Genomic DNA, 26,935 nt, shown 5'->3' on the forward strand with positions numbered 1-26,935 from the left:
ATCATAACATCACTTTGCACCCCATAAAATGTATAGCTAGAATTTATTAATTGCAATTTAAAAATAAAGAAAGGAGGTTTGAAAGAATAAACACAGTTCATATTTCAAAATGCCTTGGCCTGGGGGTTGAAAGAATTCCATATTAACCATTCCATTCTCCTCTTTTCCCAAACATTACATCAGACAAGCATAGGCTCTGGCTATATTCTTTTGAAAAGGATCTGTACCTTTAATGGCTCTCAGTTTATTGGCAGTAGAGAACCTCAAAACATACAGAGGAAATAAGAAACTTGTTATTTTTTTTCCTACCACAGTTACCACAATTACCTACATAAAATCATCTCCCCTGGGTGTGGCACAGCTTCCACCCATGACAACCAGGTGAAATGTTAAAGGTGGGTCTGGGAGGAAGTAACAACATAGACCTAGAACCAGCTAGGATAATTCATTTTCCTTTTCTTCCACACAAACAACTGCAGATATCAACAATAAAGTGCTTAAGTCTTCCTGGAGTGACAGGGCATAGAGTGAGCATCCTAGAGCCCAGGCCAAAGAGAGGCGTGCATGAAAAACACTCCATTTTTCCAGGAGACATCTGTGCCCACCTCCCAAGCACTGGCCTTGACTTTCATCAGCCTTGCAGGGCAACACCCCTGCTCCTGAGGTGGGCCATGCATAGAAGGAAAGGTACCTCTTAAGGAGCCCCTGGGAAGAAAGGAGTAGAGTTTTTTTTTTTTTTTTTTTTTTTTTTTTTTTCTTTTTTTAATCACTTCTTCCACTTTACACTTCACACAGTTCTTATTCATAGTTTTGCCTCACATCTTTCAAAGAATATGTTAGAAATCCCGTCCCGTTTTCATTTCTAAGTCTTTTCCCCCATCCTGTTCATTAACCTTAACTCTGTGTGTTAAGTTAACCTTTTCCTCTCTTCTCTCCTTCTTAGGATAATTAAACTTCTCTGGATCTTCTCACAAGCCTTACCTCCTCCAATTCTTTCCTTTTTAGTCTCAATCTCTTAAACCCGACCGGGGTTGACCCTTGCCCTTTCCTCCTCGCCTTCCCTGAGCCCCTTCACCTCATCCATTCCAGTCACTGGCTCTCCAGATTCCCGGGCTGTTTGCTGGTGAGAAATCTTTGCTGCAGAGAGGACCGGAGTCCCCCGCGCGCGCAGCCCAGTGGCAGAAGAGGGCTAGGCTGAGAGCGAAGGCGAGGACGGTAGAGGAGGGAGACAGCCCGCCCTCCCCGCGAGCCTGCAGGATGCGGCAGGGGACCGGGGCCATGGGGAGGTACTAACCCCCCGAGCCCCTGATCCGGGCTTGCAGACCAGGTTCCCGGGTCAGTTTCCTGCCAAGTGCGGCAAAGAAGCAGAGGCGACTAGAAAGCCAAAGGCGGGCACTGGGGGTGCCCATCCTCAGAGTCGGTCCCTCTGCGAACCGGAGAAGAAGAGAGGCAAGAAGGGAGTCAGTGAGTGAAGAGGGGAAGGAAAAACCTGTCTCCAGACTGGCTCCGGAGCGTCGGAGAGACTGGGGCGCTCCGGTGAGCACCCACCCGGTGAAGCCAGCCGAGCAGTGTGCAGGGGGCGTGCGTAGGGAGTGCGCGCTGGGTGAGGGGCCACCAGGAGGGCGTCGATGCCCGGGGCTGATGCAGATTTGGGGGATGTTGGCGGGTGAGAGCTGGGGAGCGCGTGCGGCGCCAGCGGCGCCAGTGTTTGTGTGTATGTGAGAAAGCGAGGGGCGAGCGCGAGTGCAAGTGAGGCAAAGATAGAGCGCATGTCTCATCCCTGCGAGCAGCCACTAGACGCTCCACCACCATCTTTTGCATGTGCAACATTTGCAGCCGGACAGAAAACCTCTCCCAGGGCTATGGAGACTGCGGGAAAAATCTGGCAGCACGCGATGGATTGCTAAAGGAAAATAGTCGTAATCGTAAATCCCCCAAACCTTTTTTCTTCTTTCTTTTCTTTTCTTTTTTTTTTTTTTTTTTTTCTTTTTGGTTGTTTTTAATTTTAGCGCCATCGTCTTCAATGCCTCTCTGAACACCCTTTAAGAAGAGTGTGAGAGAAAGAGAGCGCGCGCCAGGGAGAGGAGACAAGAAGATGAGGATTATTTGCAGACAGATTGTCTTGTTATTTTCTGGATTTTGGGGACTCGCCATGGGAGCCTTTCCGAGCAGCGTGCAAATAGGTAAGCTCTGTTCCAGTGGGGTGTGCTCCTAGCTAGCTGTAGCAGATCCCCTCTGAAAGTGAGTTAAATGAGTTGCTGATAAGCAATTCGGGGGAAACCTCCAGCGACTACCTTCCCTTCTGCTTTCCTCTTCTTTTCTCTCCTTTACAAAAAGACTGCCTCTTGGTACAAGTACCTCTAGAATACACACAGGGCAGCCCACCCATCATTCCTCAGATCTTCTTTACCCTATTTGCACATTCGATTCAAGTCGTTAAATAGGATTGGAATAAGTTGGGGGGAAAAAAAACCTCAGTGGGGGTTGATTATGTTTTATATATTTCTTTTCATTCCTTTCTCTAAAATCATGTTGGGAGGTCGAGTTTGTTTTATTTTATTTTGTTCAAAATTACACTTCTTTTTCACATGCTGGACACCACAGCTTTCTAGCTATTAGAGAAAGAGACCGGGCAATAAAAAACAAAAAGCGTTTCCTCCTGCACCCCCTACCTTTTCTTGCTACCCTTTAGCAGATTCCAAAGTTAGCTCCCTTTCCAGGAACCTTCTCTCCTTTTATGTTGTTTTCCTCTTAAAGCTTTTGCCCTTATTCCTCTGCCTCCTCTATTTCCAGGGACCTCCACCCCTATCCTTGGCTTTTCTTGCTATTCTCTCCTGTCTTCTAATGGGACGCAGCTATTGAATTTCTTCCAGCTAAGCCCAGCCTCAACACTGCATCATTTCTCATGGACTGTGCACAAAACAGAGATTAGGCAGAGTCCACGAGCTGCAGAAAAACAAAGTTCATTTTCTCCTTTCTGATTTCCCTCTATCCTACATATCACCACAACCCCTCCTTTCTGTATTTTAATGAAAATCTCTTTTCCATGCATCTGCATGTCTTAGAGAGATGTCCTGTGTTGGCTGATGTAGCAGTGTGCTGGGAATCCTGGGGAGGGCAAGAGAGAGAAAGCAAAACACACTAAATGGTCTCAGAGGTCATTGTGATCATGACAAATTGGAACAAGAAAAAGCTGAGCTGTCCTAAAGACAAAAATACTAAGCATGCACTTTAGGGACAAAGGGCAGTCTCCCAAGATGTGGCAGAGATAGCTCCTTGATTGTATGTGCTTTTGAGTGGCAGATTTGACAGTGTTTGGGGAGGGTATAACATTCACAAGAGGAAACAGTGAATGTGCTTTTCCTGCTGTTTTATAGGTGGTCTCTTCATCCGAAACACAGATCAGGAATACACTGCTTTTCGATTAGCAATTTTTCTTCATAACACCAGCCCCAATGCGTCGGAAGCTCCTTTTAATTTGGTACCTCATGTGGACAACATTGAGACAGCCAACAGTTTTGCTGTAACAAATGCCTGTAAGTAAAAGATAAGTTATGGATAAATCAGAAGATAATTTAAAAGAAGGAAAGGACTCCCCTTCCTCTTTATCATTATTAATGTTTTCTAGAAAGAAATTCAAGATTCCTACAGTTACCTTGTTTCAGAGACAATCAGAGTTAAAAATAAGATTTGGTCTTAGGGATATTCAGCTGGTCTGTCTCTTCCTTCTTCATTTTAAGTTCAATTCTCCTTTATCATTTTAGTATTATTCTATAATCTAAAAGCCAATTTAGTGAAAATTGTACTCCATCTAGTTTTATATTCATTTCCTCTGGTTTTTCTTGTTTGCTTTTCTCTTAAGTAAGCGGATGCTTTGCTTTTAAAGAAGACACATGCTCCTTTACACTGGTAAAGGCGATGGAAGGTTGCTAATAGTGAGAGAGGGGAGTGGTGGTGTGGAGGATATATATTTGAGTCGGTTGGTTGACGCTGCCGATGATCTGGTGATGTCACTTGAGGCTGCCCTGCTCTTATATTCTGGGTTGTAAATGTCTCTTACTATCACGTAATGCATATATTCTTTGGCTAACTCCATGAATTCTACCTTGATGCCCAACCACGTTAGTCTCTGATCCACCTGAATACACAAATCAACCCAGCTGGATCTATTATCCCACACAATGAAATTAAATAGGTGATCTCACCTAATGCTACAAGGAAACAGTTGTACAGTACTCACCCATCAATATCCTATATAACTAAATGTACAAAAATACCATCAACTGTGCATTAATTTAAAATACTCAGAAATGTGATCAGTCAATAGCATTGTATTGCTTTTCACTCTTAAAGGAAGTGCATGTTTAAAATGTTTTCTCAGTTTTATATGCTAATTTGAATTCTATATGCTAGGATCATGGTTATAAATTAATACATATAAGAATAGTTTCCATAAAAAATTTTGCATACTTTCACAGCGGTCATAAAATGTTTATTCTAAACCCTAGACCATTTTAATTATAGTATGTTGGGACATTTCTTAATTTAAAAAATCCTATCAGTACAAGAAAGTATACTGAACAAAGAAACAAGTGAAATTGAAAACAGTTTTAAAATGTTTAGAAGTCTATGTCATTAATTTAAATATCTCAATTCACATTTATTTCTCATTAGTTCATTTAACAAATATGAGTACTTTTCCTTGATTTTTAAAACTTAGTTTTATAAAGAGATCAAAGCATTTGACAGTTTTGTAAAATATTACAATTATGTTATTTTTCAGGAATACTATGTTTCCTATGACTACTACTTAACTTAAAAATAATTTGTTTCATTTAGTGATAAAATTAATACTATAGTAAAAGGGAATTGTTTTTAAGCTGAAATGCATATCGAGATAGATTTGTGAACATAGTTTTATAGACTTTGCTAGTTATTTGTTTTATATTCCAAGTGTTTGAAAGGGATACCAACACTTCAAATAGTACTACAGCAAGTATTCTCCTTAATATTTGAATATTATTTGTTTATTTAAATATTTCTCTCATGTCTCTCCTAAGATTCTGTCAATACATATTATTAGTTTTAAAAATAATTCATATTCTGAATATATGTGAAGGTACTTTGTCAGCAGTAAATTACTTTTTAAATACTGTTATTAAATTTTGAATGATTTTCTTAAAAGTGACAGATGGTTTAGTTTCATTTTGTCTTATTTTCACAAATTAACATTTTCAATATACTGAAGTTTGCCACAATGACTTCCAGCTAGGTAAACTATGAAGTACTAATTCTTTCCTCTTCCATATTGTTTGTTAACCTCATTTGTGACCATTTTAACTAGTATATTTTATTTATGAAACAGAAATATATATGAAATAAAGTATTATTGGTAAATGGCTTATAAATATGAGAAACTGATAAGAAGTCATATACAGAATAAAAAAGGAGGAAAAGCATGAAATATGGAGGATTTTATTATTTAATATATTTGGATTGAGAGAAATAGAACAAGTAAACTTAAGTTTTGAATCCAAGTATAGCACGATGTGAGTGATCTAATATTTTTCACAATCATATATAATTGACGTTGTGTAGGATTAACAAATATTTAAAACAATGTAAATAATGGTATAAAAAACCATATTCTAGTGAAGAAAAGGATAAATATTTTAACAAATGAGTATACTACATGTCCTTAAAGCAAACCTAAGCTGAATTTGGGAAAAATCAATAGAGTTTGTGTCAGGTGATTGGTGTTTGTTGAATAGGCAAGCATATACACTTGTGATTTTCCAGTCTAATTAAAGGTGAAACATAAGCATTAAGCATAAGATAACCTCATGTATCAAATTCTCTGCCTTTGGATACAAAAGGGTAAAAATAAGTCTTGAAATTTAGAATTATGAAGAATTAACATGGAACTTTTCTTCACTGTGCTACAGACTAAATTTTCAGATTTGTCTTGGAGTAAATATAAATTAAGTGGCCTATTAGTTTTATTTTTATGGTGACTTCCCTAGAGTAGCTCCTTGTAAAACTTCAGAGTGTAGTGTCCTTGTGAATAAGGGTCAGTATACAGGTTATTTTTAAACATTTTGTGGAAAGTACATTCACAGAAAAGACAGATTGAAGAATAAAGTGTGTTGGTCACCTAGTGGACAGATATAATGTAATACTGTTTTTTATGCTCAAAATTAAATTAATGCTCCCAAAAAGTATAGGCAAATAACTATTCTATATGTAGGGTTTATATAATCAGGAGTCCAAACCTGATTAACTCAAACTTAGTATTTTGGGTGTAAATCCCAAATTCCTGGAGGAATAATTTTAGCTTAAAGTTGTATTTCAGTTTCAGCAATATTTGTGGAAGATTAAATTAAAATATTTTCCTTTCTTAGCCATTTCCACTGTCAAAAGTCACACTTTGATGATTAAACTGAAATGATAAGAAGCATATATAATAAAAATTATGATCTGTTTCAATAACAAAAATATAAGTATGATAAGTATCCTTTATAACCAAATTTAAAAATGTAATTAAACTTATACATTTCTTTTTTGTGATTTATACAGATGATGACAAAATGAATATTTTAAAAATGAATTAAATATAGGAAATTTACTTTAGTGAAAATATACTTCAGATAGATATTATATGTCAGATAGATATTAAAGTGACTATCTTTGTAGACAAATATGCCAGTTAAATTGAAAAATGTCTTTTCCAAAATGTTTGAGATAACCTGAAATAGGCTGGCTTAAAAAAGTATTTTTCAATAGTTGATGAATAGAGATATTTTGGTTTGGAGAAGAATATATGTTAAATTTGATTAAAAGTGATAACCAATATACAAAATTAAGTCTATCACTAAATTTTTTAAAAGACAAAAATACTTGAGACATTGCTATTATTACTTTAATCCAGCTATATTAGAAATCTGGCTAAAGAATCAGTTCTGTAATATGGTAGTCCCTATAAGATAAAAATCCACACATATTTTGTTTCTGAAATGATCTTTTTTTAAATTTCAGCTGGGCAATTGGAAATATATAATAAAACATATCAAGTACTTACATACTGTCATCTTTGTAAAACAAAAAATTATAGAATAGTTCCAACTGTTTAAACCTTGATAGAAAGGAACAATATTTTTTCTTCTCTCATTTTTTTAATGACATGTTTATTTTATACTCCTTTTCTGTCAAAATCTTTCCTTTCAATTGTTAAATAGATTGAGAGGTTGCAACAATCACAAATCCACTGGATATTATACTCTAGTGATGATGGAAAAAGTCTTATTTTTAAAGTTAGAGATATTAGTTCTCCTTTTATGGCAAATTTATTTGTCTAAATAACCAAGAAGAGTGATACTTTAAAAAATAGCCTGGTATGTAAAATACAGTTGCTCAGTTAATTTAAATATATGGAAAACATGACACTATATCTAATTGGTTCTACAGGAATTTCCACTTATATGGTAGGTATGTGATAAAAACTCACTGCACTTACGTGTACTAAATAATCTAATATTTAGAGTTTAATTCTAGTCTAAATATTGTTGTATGCTCTCCTTCCAGAAATAGGATATCCTAAAAACGCATTCTAACTGTTTACACTAGGTTACCATAATGCACCCTAAAGAGAAAATGCTGTTTCTAAAAAAATTGATAGTAAAGATGTTAGAATTAAATATACTATTTTGCCTAGCTTATTTTTAGGAAAACACATGATGTGACTCTACTGTGACTCTCATTAGGTTTCCTTAATTTGAACCGAGAGTGAGATCCTGTTGATTTGAAACAGTGCTTAAGTTTATGATTTTTTAATTTCTTCTCCATAATTTTCCATCCTGAGATTAATGACAAGATATGAGACATTTCTATGATTTGCCCCTTTCTTAAAAGATAGGATGAAGTGTAATTTGCATTGATGTATTTCAGAGTTGTCACAGAATTGATTAATCTTTTCTAAAACTTCAGAAAAACTCCTTGTTGTTTTCAGTCTGGATTCTTTCAAGTGTTGTTTATTTCCCAAAGAGAAAAAAACTTTACTTCCTCACATTGGAAAATCCATCTGTCTAATTTGCAGAGTATATTATTGTCCCGAGTTTTAAAATGAAGAGTACATATAACACACTTTATGACAACACAGAACTTTTAGACTGCTTTCACGTACATAATTTTATTTGACTCTAAAAGAATCTCACAGTGAGACAATCTGGAAATATAGGCATTGTTTTGTTGTTTGGGATGTTTTATCTCGAGGAAGTTATTCATTTGCCAAAGTCTGTGTAATAATAATGCAAAGCCAGAGTTCAAACCTGATCTTCTTACTTCCATCCTAGTGTTCTACTGAGAGGCCATATTGGTGTGAGAAATATAATACCTGCATTGAGATTGTGTGGATTAAGAAAGAAAAAAGAATTTCCATTTATCTTTTCTCTAATTGCAACATTTTAAAGAAAATAGGGCAAGACAATTCTGGGCAATTTATTCATTAATCACATGACAGTGAATGATACAATGAAGGCTGAAGTCATATTATGTAATGAAGCCATTCATTCATTCTTTAGATTAGATAATGAATACAACTTCTTATTCATTAAACATACTTATCAAAAATAATTCTCTTCAAGACACTATGCTAGAAGCTGAGATTACAAAACTTATAAAAGTAGTTGCTGCCCTCAATGAGCTCATAATCCAGTGATAAACAAACCAGTTGTTATAGATTACAGTACAGTAAGATAAAATGCTCTGAAGGAAAAACAAAGTACTATGACAGAGAGGAACTTTGGAAGGATAATTATAACAAACTTGGCCTGGTATCTGAGGATGATGCTGTCTGATCTGGATGTTAAGGCTCTAGTTGAGTCATTGAAGAAGAGGGAGGAAGGAAGTCATACCTGGCCAAAAGAATGGTACGTGAAAAGGCAATTACGTGTGGGGAGCCAGGTGGGTGTTGAACTATTGAATATCATTTAAGCAGGGTGTAGCATTGAGTGTGACAAGGAGAGGTGTGCTAAGGGATGTGGATTTGTAGAGCTATAGAGGATCTGTAGCTGTGGCAAAGAGATTCTTTGGAATAAAAAAGGAACTCATAAATTATTTGAACAGAATAATGACATGATCAGATTTATATTTTCCAAAGAACAAGCTGGTTGCAAGAAAGAGAATAAATTGGAAGGGGACAAAACAGAAAGAAAAAGGCCCATTAGTTGTGTGTCGAAGTAACACAATTTAAAATGATGGATGCTTGGATAAAAGTAGAAGCACCGAGAAGAGAGAAAAGCTCATAGATCCAGGAATACAGAAATTTTGACAGGACTTAATGATTGATTGGATGTCTCTGTGGGAAAGTGGCAAAGAATGCAGTAAGAATAAACGATGGTTTCTCAGACTTCTGGCCTGGGTAAATATGTTTAACTAGTGGTACTAATCAAAGAAAGGGATGTGCAGGAGAAGTAGCAGATTTGAGTGAGGAAGATGAGTTTCATGTGAACATACTGGTTTTGAGGTGTTAAAAAGATTCCTAGAGGGTAATATTTATTAGAGACTTGGGCGTGAATGTCTGGAGCTCTAGGGTTTAATCTGCGAAGGCAGACGATCAGCAATGTCTGGAGTCGTGAAAATGAGTGAGATCACCCAGACTGAGCAATAGTAGTGAAAGACTGCTCAGGATTAAATCCCAAGATGGAACTAAGGGACTGGGAGAGGAAAAGGGTAAAACAGAAGTGACTGAAGGAAAATGGGTCAGAAATGAGGCAAGAGTAATTTCACAACAGCCAAGAAGTGGGCAGAATTTCAAGTAAATACTGATCACTCACGGCAAAAGCTACAGAGTTCAAATAATGAATTGCAAAGAAAATTGTAGTATCTTTAACATAAATCTTTCTTTGTTTTCTCTTTATAGTGTTCTTTTGTATTTTGGCCGGAAAAAAAGGGTCACTTTTATTAAGACCATGTAGATTCAACTTATATATAATCCTTTGTACGTATTGGTCCAGAATACTCTTATCTATTATTTAGAGTGAGGGAGTGGTAGTCTTCTCCAGACCTTTGAGCCAGAAGGGTTTGAATTTGCAATCTGAGAGTAGTTAAGTTACTTGACATTCTGAGCCTCATTTTCTTCATCTCAACACAGGAAAATAGCACCTACACATACAAATTTTATGAGAGGTAGAAAAGTGTGTGGATAATATTCCATATATAGATAGAACTCAAGTAGTTCATTTCTGTGTTATATGGAATATTTTTTTCCTGAGCCACACTTAAGATTTCAAGTTAATTATATTTTCTACAGAGCTATAGTAATGAAACCAGCACAGTATTAGCACTAAAACAGGCCTGAAGACCAATGGAATAGAACAGAAGACACAGAGACAAACCCACATAAATACAGTTGTACTTGACAAAGGTGCCAGAAACATACATTAGAGAAAAGATGACTTTTTTAACAAATGGTGCTGGGAAAACCAGAAATCCATCTGTAGTAGAATTAAATTTAATTCCCATTTCTGACCCTCCACAAAAATCAACTCAAAGTGGATCAAAGATCTAGGAATTAGACCAGAAACCCTGCACATACTAGAAAATGAATGTAGGCCCAACACTCCAACATGTCAGCTCAGGAGCTGACTTCCTTAACAAGACTCCTAAAGCACAAGAAGTAAAATCAAAAATCAATAAATGTGGTATTTTCTATTTATATTTTGACAAGACAATTTATGTTTTGAATGAGTATGGTTGATGTTTCATAGAAACTTTTCTGGCCTTTCAGTTAACAGTTCATTTAAGTTTACGTACTCAAGTCTGAAGCTGTATTTGTCAAAATGATTTTGAAGTCTACAAGAAGGTGAACTTTATCTGGGATCTATGGACTGTTCATAGAGGATTGTTTCACTGGTAGATCAAAGGAGGAATATAAAGTCTTCCAATTTTAGGCACAGTTGTGTGTGCTTGTGTGGTGTGTGTATGTATGTGTTCATATGTATTTACAGAGAGAGTCTTAGATTCCTGATAGCTTCTCAGTGAGCTCCAGTCACAGAAAGGGCCCAGGACTACAGTCCTCCAAGAGCCACACTTAAGTTAGATTAACAGCTCTTCAATTCCCTTCATCACTTGAGAAGTAGAATGGATTTTATCCTTAAAATCAACTAGGAATTTTTCCAGAAAAATCTATCCCCACTTGCTTTTCCCCATGACATGGAACATAACCAATGTGAACATCCTTGGACTGGTCCTCTTCCTCTCATACCATCATCTTGTGATTTTTACTCCTTCTCTTTCTATCAAAAGTACTACATATTCTACATCAGCGCCTTCTATTTTTATCACTATCTACCTTTCTCTCTCACCATCATCACTCTGGGAACACTGTGTCCTTGAAGGTCATGAATGACTTACAAATTAGTAAATTCAATTGTTGTTTCTTAGTCCTCAATGCCTTGGAATATTTGCAGGATTTGCTGACAGCATCTTGTTCTTTGAAACTTGTGCCTTCTTTTATGTCATTTGTAATGCAGCATAAAAATTTCAGAGTCCTAAATGGCAACACTCCCATTACTTTATATTGCCAAATTCATATCATAAATACCACCATGTGTAAAAAATGGCTAAATGACATTTAACTGTTGTACAGTGTTGGATGCTTCATTAGTTGGCCAGTCTGTTGGCCAACTAATTTTTTATAGGAACATTATCTGATTTCAGAATAACTATATATTTGACAAATATTTTCCTGAGCAAAATATTTTAAGATGTGCTTAGCTGTCAGTTGTTTTCTTTAACATGTTTTGGAATTCCACGTGAACATGGAGACAACAAAGAGTATTAGCCTAAGTCTAAATTGCTCCAGTTTTTACAGCATCATCACTTGCTTCCAACTTAATGAAACTGCTATATTGTGAATACAATGTTCAATGGTTATATTATAAATAAAAGGCAAAAATATTTGAGATTTATAACTTCATTCAATAATCTAATATATTCCTCCAGATAGAAAAAAAGTTATATCAGAGGCTGTAATCAGTGCTTGCTTATTTTTTTTACAAAGTTATATATAGATATTCCATAGTGTATCTTTCATCCGTAACTTTAAAGATATTATACTTTGTCCTCTTTCCATTTTTTATATTTTTATTTTAAAGTATGTTTTATTTTAAACATACTTCTGGAAAATTTAAATAATTCACACATCATAGAAAGTGATAATATTCTTTAATCCTACCACTTGGAGACAATAACAGCAGTTTGTTGAAAATCTTTCCAGACTTCTTTCTTTTTCTATATATGCTTAGAGAGATAAAGAGTACTACAAAACCAGGTGAATGGGGCCACACCTGTAATCCCAACAACTCCCAGCAACTGGGCAGGTGGAGACAGGATGATAGAGAAATACAGGCCAACTTGAACAACTTAGTGAGACCCTTTTTCAAAATAAAAAATAAAAAAGCCTGAGGTTATAACTCAGTGGTGGAGCGCCTCTGGGATCAATCCCCAGTAACAAGCATGTGCGCGCGCACACAAACACACACACACACACACACACACACACAATAATAGTAGTATAAAAATGACTGTTTTATATATTTAGAAATGAAAATATTTGATGCAAAAAATATCATTTTGTACCTTTATTTTACAGTACTGTGTTTCACTTAATCATAAAATTCTTTCCATATATAAGAACTATTTCATTTTCTTTTATGGCTGTGTAAGTTGAAATTGTGAGAAGTTCATATGATTAATGTACTCTATCCTCTCTGTATCAACATTCAGGTTGTTTCCACATTTTTGGTATTATAAGCAGAACAGCAGTACTTTGTGAACCTGTGTGGATATTTCTGTAGCATCAACTGCTGAAGGAGAAATTACTCTCTCAAATGTCGATTTTTGCTTTTAATAAACATTATATCATCTCCTTTAAAAATGCTGTTTAAATGTACAACCACCAATATGTGAGAATAATTATTTTCCTATGACCTGCCAACACTGGCCATTATCAGTCTCTTGAATTTTCACTTGCCCTGATGAGTGACAAAGACATCTAATTGCAGCTTTAATTAGCATATTTTTGATTAATAGTGAGACTGGGAAATTTTTCCTGCTCATAAGACTTGTGTACTTCTTCCTCTGTGAACTGTCTGTTCTTTTCCTTTGCCACTGAAAGATTTCTTTACTTGAGGAAGTGATGTATGTATTCCAGAAATTAACTCTCTCGTGCACATTGCAAAGTCTTCTACTTTTCCTTTGGCTTCCAGTTATGATATATTTTCCTATATAGACAATTTACACTTGTATTTAGTCATGTTCTTCTTGCAACCTCTGGGTTTTGTATTAAGATTATATAAAAACTTTCTATCCTTAAAACTATCAATAGATTATCATACATTTTATGGTATCTTTATGGTTTTACATTTTATATTTCTAATACTAACTTTTACAGAATATATGCTCTTATGTATGTTAGGAATCAATCTTCATTATTTTCTTCACTGTTTATTTGAATCAGCTCTTTTGCACGTGCTTTGAACTGCTGCATTTCTGGGCAACTGATGCCTTTTTTGACTGAATTTGAGTTTGTGCAAAAATTCTTCATTTTATCTTTTTTTTGAAAGTTCCCTATCTGCTGTTCTTCACCTGCTTGACTAACAGTATATAATAGTTGCATTGCAGGTTTCGATATTCTAATTGCCTGTTTCTTACCCCTTCGAATGCTTCCTAGATTTTTTCTTCTCTCTCCCTTTTTTTTTTTTTTTTTGATTGTTACTCACCATCTGACCAAGTCCTTTTGCTTCTAAATCTAAGGTATACCATGTATATTTTCACTTTCTTCATTTTTAATCCTACCATCTGTGTACAAGTCAGTGGTACTACTTCAAATCGTAATTAATCTCCTGGTTCTATACTTTACCTTTCTCTACCTACTTTATATATTTGAGTCAGGAGTGCCTTCCTGAATTTGTAAGTCAGAGACTGTTTCTTCCTGACGTAAAACCTTTCAGTGACTTTCATTTCTTAATATGAAATCCCAGTTTTTCTATGTCCTGTGTGATCGGACTCTTGCCTTGTTCACCATGTTGGAGTCTACTCTGGTCTTCTTTTTATGATGCCTTTCCTCACTCCCTTTTATGAGAATAGTCTGATCCAGTTACTTGCTTGATCAATTTTTCTGAATCTTCAGACGATGAATCTTCAGACTAAGATCAAATATCAGCATCTCAGGAAAACCTTCCTGGCTAACCTTTCTAGCATGAACCCCCTGCACCAAAACCCCCATTTATGCTATTTCAGACTACCAACTTAATGATTACCTTTGCTTTTCTTGCAATCAGTGATTATTATTTTCATCTTTTTACGTACATATTCTTTTTATTTCCCACTGGAATAAATACTTTCAGAACAAAGGGCTATATTTGATTTGTTAAATGGTATTTCCTCCTACTCTCACATGATGCCTGATAGAGAGCAGGAATCAGCAAATATCTGGCATAAACGAATGAAAAATATGTAAAGTTTTCTCTGCATTTGTTTTAGGGTACCCTTAAGATAGCTAACACTTTTCATGTGTACTCTTAGAGAACATCAAAGAAAGGATAGGAAGGAAATGAGGAAGCAGATTCAAAATAATATAATGTATTTTCTCTATCTTTAGCAATTTTTTCATTTGTTTCTGTTAGATTCTATTTATTGGATAAGCTAAAGTAAGGAAGAAAATAAGTACTGGAAGGAAGAAGTTGGGACTGCAAATGCAGACTGAGGTCCATGGTGCTAGTCAAGTAGCACTTAGATAAATTTAAGTCTGGTAGAGGAGTGTTCTATGTGCTTATAAGATTTGGTGTCTGCTGACAAAAGAACTTGAGAATGCAGGTACCAAATACTTTGAAAGTAGGAGAGAGCCCAGTTGGGAAGCCAGGTGAAGTGGTGAGCACATTCAGGAGTCCCATCTTACACACTGACTGCTTTCTCAGCACTTGCTTAAATTCACGGAACTTGAAGACATTTGTGTAAATGTGTTTGGAGTTAAATTCATCATGTCTTTCCTAACAGTTCTTGATTTTCTTCATTGCACCTTCTCTCACACATTTCATGATTGATTACTTTCGTGGCCCCTTATCTCTCTCCTGTTTGAAATTAACTTATCTTTTAGATAATTAATGTTCAACCATGTAGACAGTCTTACCTGGGCAAGTTTGAAAGGCATTTCATCTTTTCTCTGCTTCAAAGGGTTAGAATCAAGGGAAAGTGATTATTTTTTCTCTGAAAAATTTTACATGCCTCCTTCTTTCTTAAAGTGTGTAAGAAAAATTATTTTTATTATTCTGAGAGCCAGGGAGCTCAATACCATATTTATTATTCAGTAACAACATTATTAACCACTTTAAATATTTTGTTTTTATATATTTGACTTTTATAACATTGTATATAACATAAACGTCATATATTAGTATGCATTTGTATAACTTATAAGCAAATCATTTTCAGAAAGTAGCACATAGGTGTTATGGTTCTAAATGGATCCTGTTCATTACAAATATTGATCAGCTTTTACTTGAATAGTCAAATTTTCTATTTAGTACTCTCTGTATCTTCCTTAGACGATGTATCTGTATCTTCCTTAGACGATGTATCTGAATATTCCTTAGAAGATGGATGGATGGATGGATAAACACATAGATAATCTGTCTGCTCCATTAGGCTGTGTTCTTGACAGAAAGGATGATACCTTATTAATACTTCCATCATGAGGGTCTCTCACAGTGTTGGAAGCAAAAATCTCCATACTCGGTATTTGCTGACCAATTGTTGGTGAGGAAAGAAAGGAGACAACCTATTTCTTAATTGGAAGTCTATAACAGCTCATCCTTAACCAGAATTTAATAGCACAAAAATGAATCAAGTTTATTTTCTATATGACTCACACTGTCCACATTTTAAAAAACAAATATTACATGCCCCCTCACTACTTTCTTAAGCTTAATAAATTTGTATATAACATAGTTTCTAAAATCTTTGTCATCTAAGTTTACAGATATCCTCTGGATGTGCCATAGTTTCACTCAAATATAATAATCTAGATTAACCCCCATGTTCCTGTTATACCTGTCTAGGATTGCTTAAACTCATGGGTATGATCTGATATGAAGTGTCCAGGTGGGAATATGAATTCCAATTATTTAAGCATTACACACATATGGTTAGCACTCTGTTGGTTCCTGTTAAGACTGTGATCATTAAAACTTCACATTCTGTTCTTTTTCACACATGGATCACTACAAACTACCCTCCCCATAGGGCTTTTTAAAACATATACAATGAAAGAGTTGATACATACATTCTTAAATTTCACTTTGTTTGGAAACATTAAGATTACCTCAATCTTAATTCAATTTTACTATTTAAAATTCTATGTGACTTTTCATTATTATCTATATTGCTTATTAAAATTCAAACAGATTGGAATCTGAAATAGATCTCAGATGATATCAGCATTTGAATCAATACTTTTTAGATATGTGTTGGCAGTTAAATATGAATTCTCCTAAAAATAGTTAAATTTGATCAGATGTCTCCATATTACACATAAAGATTGCTATTGCATTGCACTTATACTTTTAAACATTAAAATAAACAAAAATATAAAATCTTGGGAAAATATCTCTTTCAACCATATAGGATAAAAGATGACTCATATTTTCTCTCTCTCTCTCACACACACAGGCAGATACCCCCTTCAGATTGAAAAGAATGTACAAATGATATAAAACAGATAATTCACACTAGAATAAATAAATAAATCTAGCAAATAAACTATAAAATATACTTAACCTTAATGATGACAGAAAAATTAAAATATGATACAGTTCTATGTAATAAAAAAGCTGAAGACAGTAAAATGAAAAGAATTTTAAACTCGAGATGGCTAGAGCATTTATATTTTTTCAAAATCATGCCACATTTTATCAAAAGCCATTAAAACTTTGAATTGTTTGATACCCTGAACATGGAAAAATTTCTATGAAATTCTTTATGAAAGCATTACTTAATAATATTTAGTTGAGGAATGTTATGTTAATTAAGACCCGACCAGACCATTGAGGAAGACTGTCCATTGTGAAAGTTCTCCGACTGACTCGTGCCAACTGTTCTGATTTCACTAATTTTTTTTCTATGTATGTAGAGATTCTTTAAGTGTGTTTCTTTTCATTATTTATTTTATCTTGGTTTTACTTTTCTTTCTTTCTTTTTCTTTTGTTTTTTTCCCCCCCTTACAAAAGTACCAGTGTCATGGTAGGGGAAGAAAGTGCTCTTGTCAAATGCAAAAAAAGAATGTCCTCAGAGTGCTGTAATGATTTCTGGAGTTTATAGTTTTAGTTAAATGATTTTTAAATATCAGTTATTTGGAGGAACACAGATCTTCCACACCTGTCCTGGCAGCTGTCCAGGTAAAAGCAGGTGCATTGTCCTGGAGGAAGTAGAATCCCAGACCTTGCAGATATTTGGGAATCTAGTCAATGAATGATATGAAAAATCACTGTTGTTAATTTTGTACCAATCTGTTCTCCATTTCCTTCTCCTTTCTTCTCATTTTCCCAAGCGCATAAGGTATTGAGAAGATTCAGAAATTATGTGACTCTACTTGGGCCTTGAAAGATGCATGAAATTTTGCCATGCTGTGAAGAGATATAAAAGTATTCCAGGCAGAAAAAAAGCATAGTAGGGAAAAAGTATAAAGGTGTTTGGATGCCTCTGGAAAGCAGTATGCGTCTGGAGAGTGTAGTAGGGTGGCAAGGTTTGGCAGTAGGTGGGGAGAGGAAGGGGAGGAGGGGCATTTAGCACTGGGAAACAGTGGGGAGCCTGGTTTGCTGCTCTGTAGGTCAGGGTGAGGGTACTATTCTTTATTCTGGGGTTGAAGACACTCAGAATCACTCTAAGCAGTTTATAACATGATTATATTTGTGTTTTAGAAAGACTTCCAGCAGCACTGTTCATTGTTCATGTATATAGGAAAGCATGGTTCCTTTCTCATACCAAATTCTACACTAAGAAACTGTTTGCTAGACAAGAAATGCAATCGTGTTACTTCAGCTGCTGCTTGTAAAGCCCATTATTGTGTGTATTCAGCTCACTATTTTTCAGTAAAACCTGTTATACTCAGCAACAAATACCTAGCTTATCATCCCAACCATGTATCTTCAGAACTGCAAACCAGATCTTTTGAAGACTATAAACAGAATGTAGGAAAGCTGGCATTGCTGTGAGGAAATTAAAACAAAAGGTGAACATTGTCTACAATGTGTGTAGAGGCAATTAAATCTCCTTACTGATTAATATAGATGCTGATAGAATACCATATATTCTATTCCTGATTAAATTTCATACTGTTCCCCTTTGTTTTTAGTTTTCATTCTTTATGGAAGTGCTTTATTCAAGTTAGTTGGCACAAATAAGAATCTATACCAAAATTGCGACTTGCCACCTACATACTATAGATTAGTAATAGTGATTTTAAGAAAATGAGTTGGACAATTTTAATACTAAAATAATAATTAGTACAATTACTATCCTTACACTCAGCCTATCAACAGAAAAATACATTATGTTGTATCACATATAATTTGCAAGACATGGTTATTTGTTTCTCCCAAAATAATAAACTGAAATTTCATGTGCATACTTTTGTCCAACACTCTTCAAATTTATTCCTTGAAAATAAAAATAGAAAATATTTGTGTAGACATATACACATATAGTTCAGAATAACTTTACAAATAACTATATCTCATTCATCAAAACTATTATATAAATATGTAATAAGTGCCCACCTGTAGCATTTTGTTCTTGTTGTTTTCACACAATTTGGTAATGATGACATGTTAAGAAACAAGTGTGAAAATAAGCCTCATTTTAGAGAAGTGATAAAATCACAGATTAGAAACTAACTGTGAATATTTTTTATTGAGAGAGAGCTATTGCTAAAGTGGTATTTTATTTTCAAAATAGCAATGTCATACCCTTTCCTACACTTTAAACTTTTTTTCACTTCAAAGGGAAATTTTCTTTTTAGTGATAATAATATTCTGGTGCTTTAATTATCAGACTGCAAATAATGAACGATTTAACAGAATAGTATATAGTAATCAAACATCATGATTTACAGATTTTTACAATATGAGAAATACATAGCTTGTAATTATGAGTGAGAAAGATGGTTCTCTTTTGATAGCAATTTCATAAGAACCATAATATATAGAAGAAATTGAAAAGACTATACCAAAATGGTGGTAGGGATTTTTTTTTTTTTAGTGTTTTTTGGAGCATTTCCATTTTTTATTTACATATTCCTGGATTTTTTTTTTTACCTGTTTACAAAACTATATATTTATACTTTCCCTGATTATCAGTAACTAAATAAAAGTAAATGTAGCTGAATTGTCAGTAAGTACTGAATTTGTCTTGCTTTGTCCATGTGGAAAAGATAAATGAGAGAAATCTTTAGATATTTGGCCAGAATCTGACTTTGTTGTTAGAATGTTTGGTTCACATAGAAGTTGCTATGTTTGATCTCTTTGGTTACAAACTTTATTATTTTAAAATGAAAACAATAACTAATGAGTTAAAGTTATTGTCATTATATTTGTTGACTGAAGCTAATCCAAATTAGAAGGGGAGAAAGAGAGAAATAAAAAGGGAAAAGGGGCATGGAATTCATCAAAACAGAAGAAAAACCAGACCCATGGACTACTTGAAGGGGACTGAGTGGGATTAGATAAGGGAAGAGTGGAAAGAATCTGATCAACTTTCCTAGGTACATATATGAATATGCCACAGTGAATCTCACCATCATGTACATCCACAAGACCCCACCAACAACAAAATCCTAAAAGTAAGTAGCAGAAAGTTCAGTACAGTAAAGTAGAAGGGAACAGGGAGAGGGGCGGGGAGGGAAAGGGGAAGTACTGGGGACTGAGTTAGAGCAAATTATATTCTATGCTTTTTTAATTATGTCAAAATGAATCCTTATGTATAACTAAAAAGAAACAATAGAAAGTGTTACAAAGTAAATAAATAAAGAGCCAAGAAAATTTGCGATTACAGGCTTTTGTCATAACCAGTGGAAAGTTTGATTGCACATGTTATTTTAATTCTCTAGGAAGGACAAAAGCTGCATGAATGAACTGATGGGTCCTGACTGTCTGGTGACTTTTTTTGGGAAATCTTCTCTGATATTCCCAGTCTTGTTTAGTCTCCACTTGACCTGTGGCCTTCTAGGGCACTTTGGGCTCACCTGGTTGTATCGTCATTGTTTGACTGTGCACCCTCCTTTGAAACATGGGCTTCTGGATGACTGGAATGCCGTTGTTTTATACGTAATTCCCACTGCTTGGCTCATGGTGCTATGCCTAGCATACAGTAGCACTAAATGAATACCCCAAAATATATGAATCTGAGACTGGAAGGAATTGGGAATTGATGGTTAGATAGTAGTGCTTTGATTAAATTTTCAAGTATGTAATCGAGGTATTTTGACAGATTCTGTTTTATTGAGTGCACTATAAAATAAATGAAAAACAATTCTTTATGGACTTCGTGGTAAAGGACTATGAAGATCATTGTTCACTAAAATACATTACCTTCAAAATTTAGAATCTAAAAGTCCTGCAATGAGTCTCCAAGTCCGAAGGTTCAGTCTACAATTTCCTTGCTGCCCTCCCCCTGTTTTCTTATGTCTCATAAGGATTATTTCACTTGAATTTTTGAGATTGCCAGGATTCCTGGTCATTAACATTCAGGGATATCACAGAACTCCATTGAAAATTGTGATCCAGACCTCAAAAGATCATCCTCATTTTTTACCTCCCATGTTGTTCAATCCAACACCTACACTATTTCTCTCCATTCTACCCAATTTCATCAACAGTTTTTCCATGTCTAGAGTTCCAAGCAATATTCCACTATGAGAACACAGGCTTTGTTGCTCCAAAGTAGCATAATCTAAGTGAAGATCACCAGATTCCAATGCAGTGTTACCAAAGCTATAGCCATATTGGGAAGAAGGCAACTATCCCTGATTGGTTAGTGCTCATATTTATTATATACCTAAAAGGCATTTTCTCTTTTTTCTCTCAGAGACCAGAAATACTTTCTCAAATAAAGCCAAGATAACAGATTAAAGAAAAGATTATATTACCTAGTAATATAATGAACTAATATAATGAAGTAAGATTGGACTAATTTTAGGCATTAGAATTTGTATGGAGAGAAATCTTTCAGCAGTTGTGTATTAGACTTAACTTTTGTGAATCTGAACCCCTCACACCAAATTGCCCATCACTTCTATATTCTATATTCCTTATGCATCTGTCGCAGTTTGCTACCAAGTTATTCTACCCCTATTAGTGTGCAGCTTTTTAAGTGTTCAGTTGTCACTCTTGCTAATTGAATATTCACTTGGTGACTGTTTTGATTTTTTATTGTGCTGCAGTCTTTATTAAAAAGAAATGTTAAATGTGATATTGGATTTTTAAAAGGCTTATAATCTGAGACAGAAGTGCCAATAAGAGACAGGAAAATAAATAGGTGTTAAATTAGAAGGTGCTGTATATCATATAATAATAAAGAAGAAATATCAGAGGGGTCAGACTTTATAATCATAAATCTTAATAAAGTGGGATTTTATCTTGAAAGAGGAGAAAAGGCAGGGATATAAAAGGGGGTTGAAGAGAGAAGGCAAACATCCTGGCAAAGAGAAGGGAGAGGCAACATGGGATGCTCAAGGAATCAGACTAGACTTAAGTGGGGAAAACAAACAGAGGAATATCAATTATAAATCCAGGACTCAGAAGCCAAAGAAAGGAAAGTTTGAATTTGAAAACAGGGAACATCTGACAATTTGGAGAGGAGATGGCATGGTGGAAAGTAAAATCAGAAGCTGGTATTTTAATATGGGTATGTGGTCAACTTAGAGAACAAGGAGGATGGACTCAAGAGAGTGAAATGAAGCAATTGGAAGTCATTCCTGTCACTCATTGCTTTGGAGTTTCTACAGTCTACAATTGAAACTCTTATTTCATCTCCACGCAAGAACCTCTACCCTACAGGTAGCTCTTTATTTACACTTTCACTTTCTAGTTTCTGCTCTTTTACACTTACACCAGTTTTTATAGCACTGCTTTGAATACCTATCCACCTTCATTCCATCTATAGAAATACTTCCATCTTTCCCAATCTAGCACTCTGATATAGAAGGAGAACACATACACTAGAGCTAGACCTGGGTTCAGTTTCCAGATTTGCTGATTACTAGTTGTGTAAATTGCTGAAAAGTTAATCATGCTCTTTGGGCATCAGGAGTCTAAATTATAAAATCAAGGGTTAGAGACTTGCCTTCCTTTTTATTAGAAACATGTAAGGTGATGTGCATTAAAATACATTTCAAGCATTGTCTTCTAGATATTGTATAACCACAGTAATATTGAAACAATCATGTGAAAAATACTCAGCCTCACGTGTACAAAGTAAAATAGAGACTTTTGGCTGACAGAGGTGTTAGAAAAGGGATGTTATGTGGAAGATGGTGGAGGATAGTTGTATTCTTCAAGAAATGTAGATAGAATAGAAGGTCCTGAAGCAATTTAGTTTATGCATCCATAATCTGAAAATCCAAAATCTAAATGTTCCAAAATCCAAAACTTCTTGAAAAACAATATGTTGCCACGAGTGGAAAATTCCAACCTGACCTCATGTGAAAATATTGCACATGTCAAATATTGTATAAAATTGCCTGTGAACTATGTGTTTGAGGTTTATATGCAAAATAAATGAATTTAATATTTACAGTTGGTTCCCATTCTCAAGATATTTCATTACATAATTGCAAATACTCCAAAATAAAAAAAAAAAAATCTGAAATACTCTGGTTCCAAGCCTTTCTGATAAGTAATACTCACCTGTTTTAAAGATTCATTATAGAGTTGATTAAATTACAAATTCTGTTTAGTGGGGCTCTTTAGAATATGGACAAGTAGTCAAGTAAGTAGCTGTGGGGGAAAGATTGGGGCTTGAGAATTATCAACATAGAAGTGATAAAACTATCAGCAAGGAAGATTGCCAAAATTATTAATTTAACATTAAAAATATAAAGATTTATATTTAAGCTATACTCATGAGATGGCAGATACGAAGTCTATAAGACTTTAAAATTAGTTTATTTTCAGCCTAAAATCAGCATGTTTTACATGAAAATGTGCATTTGTGACTTTTCTGGAAAATTTTTAGAATCTTTATTATAATATACCAGAATTTTCTGTTGTTGATAATTGACTGGACTTTAGTAAGTAGCTCCTACCCAGTAAGATGTGATCTATTCTCTTTGGTGACGCCTTAGAAAACATGAAGCCTAATTCACATTTTTTTCCTGTAGGTTTTGATTTTGTGACTCTTGATTAAAAAAAAAAAAAAAAAAAAAAAAAAAAAGAATAAATAAACAGAGGACAGTTTCTCAGAATCCTCCATAGGATACAAACCCTATTACATACCTCAGATGCAGGTGGAAAATAACAACTGAAGTATCTTTGGCTAGGGGGCACCTTTCACCTTAAAGATTATGTGCTCAAGTAATCTTCCCAGAAATTTATAATGTATAAAAAGTTTTATAATTTAAATAAAAAAGCTCCTTGAAGGCGTTACTCCATAGTGTGCTATGTTTTATATTTTATATTATGAGAACTAAAACTTCCATAAATGCCCTTAATAGATTGCTCTTAATGGATGAGGACAATTTAAAAAGATGATGGCTAGTATTACATTTTTATGGATTTTTGTTTGAAAATGACTTTAATTTCAAAAATTTACCTTTCAAAAATGAACATGTGCTCCGTATTTACCATATGAAGTGAAGTTTTTATCTGGAAGTTACAAATCTTCTGAGTAGACTATGAGCTTCTTGAGGGCAGAGACTGCGTCTGTTTTTCTATTAAAGCTTCTGAGAACAGTGCATACACAGACTAATGTATAATTGTAGGAAATCCTCAGTAAATATTTCAGTAAATATTTTTGAATGTAAACTTGCATTATTATTCATGCTGTGATTCCACAGATCAAGTGTAATTGCACTGGAGTTTAGAGACCATTAAAGTAAAACAAATTTATCTGTCATGACCATGCTTTCTTTCAAGGAGTCTCTCGATGTTACTCATTAGGATAATTGAAGAGGAGTTTGGAGATCTCTAGCACCACAGAAATCCAGATTCTGCAAGTGGGAAGAGTTTAGTTCAAAATTAAAATCAAAGTAGCAGACCTAGAAAGAATTTTTCAAATCACTTAAATGACAACCACTTGACCATTTATAAAATCTTTCAAATAACATGTAACCTATGCCAAGGCACAGGAAGACAAATGCCACATGATTTCACTTTTACATGGAATCTAAAAACTCTGAGCTTCCAGACATAGAAAACGGAATAGTGGTTATCAGAGGTCACAGGAGAAGAAGAGAGGAGGGCAGGGAGACCAGGAGAGGTGGGTCACAGCCAGACAGGAGAAATAAGTTCCCATGTTCTGTTGCACGGAAGAATGATTGTAGTTAGCAATATTGTGTTGTATAATACAAAATAGCTAGAGAAAAGGATTTTGAATGTTCTCATCACAAATTATGAATGTTTGAGATGATTGGTAAACTGTTTCCCAAGTTGAACATGTATAAATGTACCATGTTGCATTTTACACCATAGAAATGTATTATTATCTGTCAATAAGCATAACGTAAAAGAGCTGAGAGATAACTGAAAATAGCAGACTAGAAACTGCCACTCCTAGAACTTTCCTGGTAGGACTCTGGTTGCAATCAGTATCTGCAACTTCCTGGACTTATGCATCAGTAACTTTATGCAGATTCTTAAACTTTCTGAGTCTCAGTCCTAATCTGAAAAAACAGGGCTAATAGTAGTAACCTAAAGGCTGCTGTGAGCTTATTGGAGATCGTGCTTGGGAAGTGCTTACTATAGTGTCTGCTGTGTGTGCCAATCTGACTTTTTCTATGACTACCCCATGTCCAAGGCTGCTCACCTGGAATGCAGACTCTAACCCAGGTTTTCTGACTCCAAAGTCTACACTGTTCTCCCTCTACACATGCGTAAGAATTGTCACTTTTTAATACTTCAGATTCTGACAGTCCACAGATTTCTTGGTTGCCCATATGGACCTATTATGTAACATATGGGAAATTACTTCCTGGACTTGCTGCATGATTGTGAAAATAAAACATTGCAAGTTACATTCTAAGTATAGAAAAACCTTAGCAAAATCCATTGTAAAAAGCATTCATTCTTGAACGCTTGCAATAATATTTTATTAAAAGATTTCAGGTGTATAATTTTGGAATGGAATTTGAGGAATTTGAAGCCCCTTGTCTATTTATCTATGCTGTTAACATATCATGGGTGTATGTACTTAATGGGGGTTTCAAAAATAAGGTACAAAGAAATTAGATAATGTAAAGGTTTATTTTTGTAAGTGTATTGGAAATTAAAACCATAATCTGTGTATCTTTCTTAAATATCTGTAATCAGAAATACATATGCAATAAAATACAGTGTCTTATACTTAAATATTCTTTAAAATAAGGATACTAGAGACTTTTACATTATCTTTAATTTTCTTTGGAATACAAAATAGAACAAGGGGAATTATCTCTCAAATTAACTGTGTCAAAATGAAAAAAATATAGGTTAGTATTTGAATTACAAGTACACTAAGAAGCTTTAGTTTAAATATACCATTTGTGACTTGGAAGAACAAAAGCCAGTGTTTGAAGGGAGAAGCCAATATGAAGATCCGTCTTAGTGTTGATAAATGACAGTTAGGGTTAGGGAGGGGGGCAAGTGTGGAGGAAGGAAGTACTGTATAGAGGGTAAAGAGGGGTGGGAGGGGTGGGGGGAAGGGAAAAAATAACAGAATGAATCAAACAACATTACTCTATGTAAATTTATGATTACACAAATGGTATGCCGTTACGCCATGTACAAACAGAGAAACAACATGTATCCCATTTGTTTACAATAAAAAAAAAAAGAAAATAAAAAAAAATGACAGTTGCATAGTGTCAAGCATAAGAATCTACATTCTATATTTCATTGGTTTTACCATAGGAAAAATGGCTAAATAAAATTGAAATAGGAATTGTGAGAATTACATTTTTGATGAGGGGAATACTATGAAGGACATTTTAAATTTTCTGTGGGACTCACAGGGGTGAGTCTTGTCCTGGATTCATGCCATTTCACAGATCATTAGAGACATGAAAGGAGGCTGCTCCTTCCCGCCTGCTGGGGCTGTGGCATCAGTCCATGCAGAGCCTCCAGCTCTAAGCATCCAGCCAAATGGTCCCCTCCAGTGACCCTCACCATCACTGCACTGGAAACTGTTATCGGTAAAGGGCAGACTCTGGCCTTGAATGCAAGGCAATACAAACTAATTCTCACACTTTTACTTAAAATTTAAATATTACAGAAAGTTCTAACCTTATTTATTTCAACTTTTTCCCGTAAACTCAAATCATGAAAAAACAAACGTATGCAAGGTAGTGTAGAAAGAAGAGCTATAAAAGGTGAGCTCTGTATGGCTTGTGTGGAATGCTGCCAGGAAGACCTAGAGAGCTGAGTATTTCATATGAACCCAAAGGCAGCTTTGCTTTACATCTTCGTTTCATGCATGTGTGCAGCAAGGACTCAAGACACTTGCTTTTAATTACCAAGCATATTTGTAATCTATGAACTTGAAACATAGTTTTGGGAGACGAAATGAACAACTTCCAGGGCAAAGTGAATGAAAGATAAATACCTGCTTCCTTTACATAAGTTCAGTTTTTATTAAACGACCTCTCAAATAGAATGTTTAATAGCATAAAATTTTCATGTCTATTAAAGACAGG

The 26,935-nt window shown here is 34.8% G+C and overlaps 1 protein-coding gene across 10 annotated transcripts in view; it reads left to right on the forward strand.

Moving 5' to 3' along the window:
- Positions 1–1,142: 1,142 nt before the first annotated feature.
- GRIA4 (glutamate ionotropic receptor AMPA type subunit 4) overlaps positions 1,143–26,935 on the forward strand; it is a 342,414-nt gene continuing 316,621 nt past the window's right edge. For 2 of the 10 annotated variants that reach the window (XM_079101592.1, XM_079101589.1), the window contains exons 1-3: positions 1,145–1,536; positions 2,010–2,183; positions 3,378–3,536. In XM_079101592.1, coding sequence (XP_078957718.1) covers positions 2,096–2,183; positions 3,378–3,536 — 247 coding nt within the window. In that variant the 5' untranslated portion in view covers positions 1,145–1,536; positions 2,010–2,095. Of the gene's footprint in view, positions 1,537–2,009; positions 2,184–3,377; positions 3,537–26,935 lie in introns of all 10 variants that reach the window. The other 8 variants (XM_079101590.1, XM_079101591.1, XM_079101593.1 and 5 more) reach the window with 8 other exon arrangements.

This window comes from Sciurus vulgaris (assembly GCF_902686455.1).
Source record: "Sciurus vulgaris genome assembly, chromosome: 11".
Taxonomy (NCBI): Eukaryota; Metazoa; Chordata; class Mammalia; order Rodentia; family Sciuridae; genus Sciurus; species Sciurus vulgaris.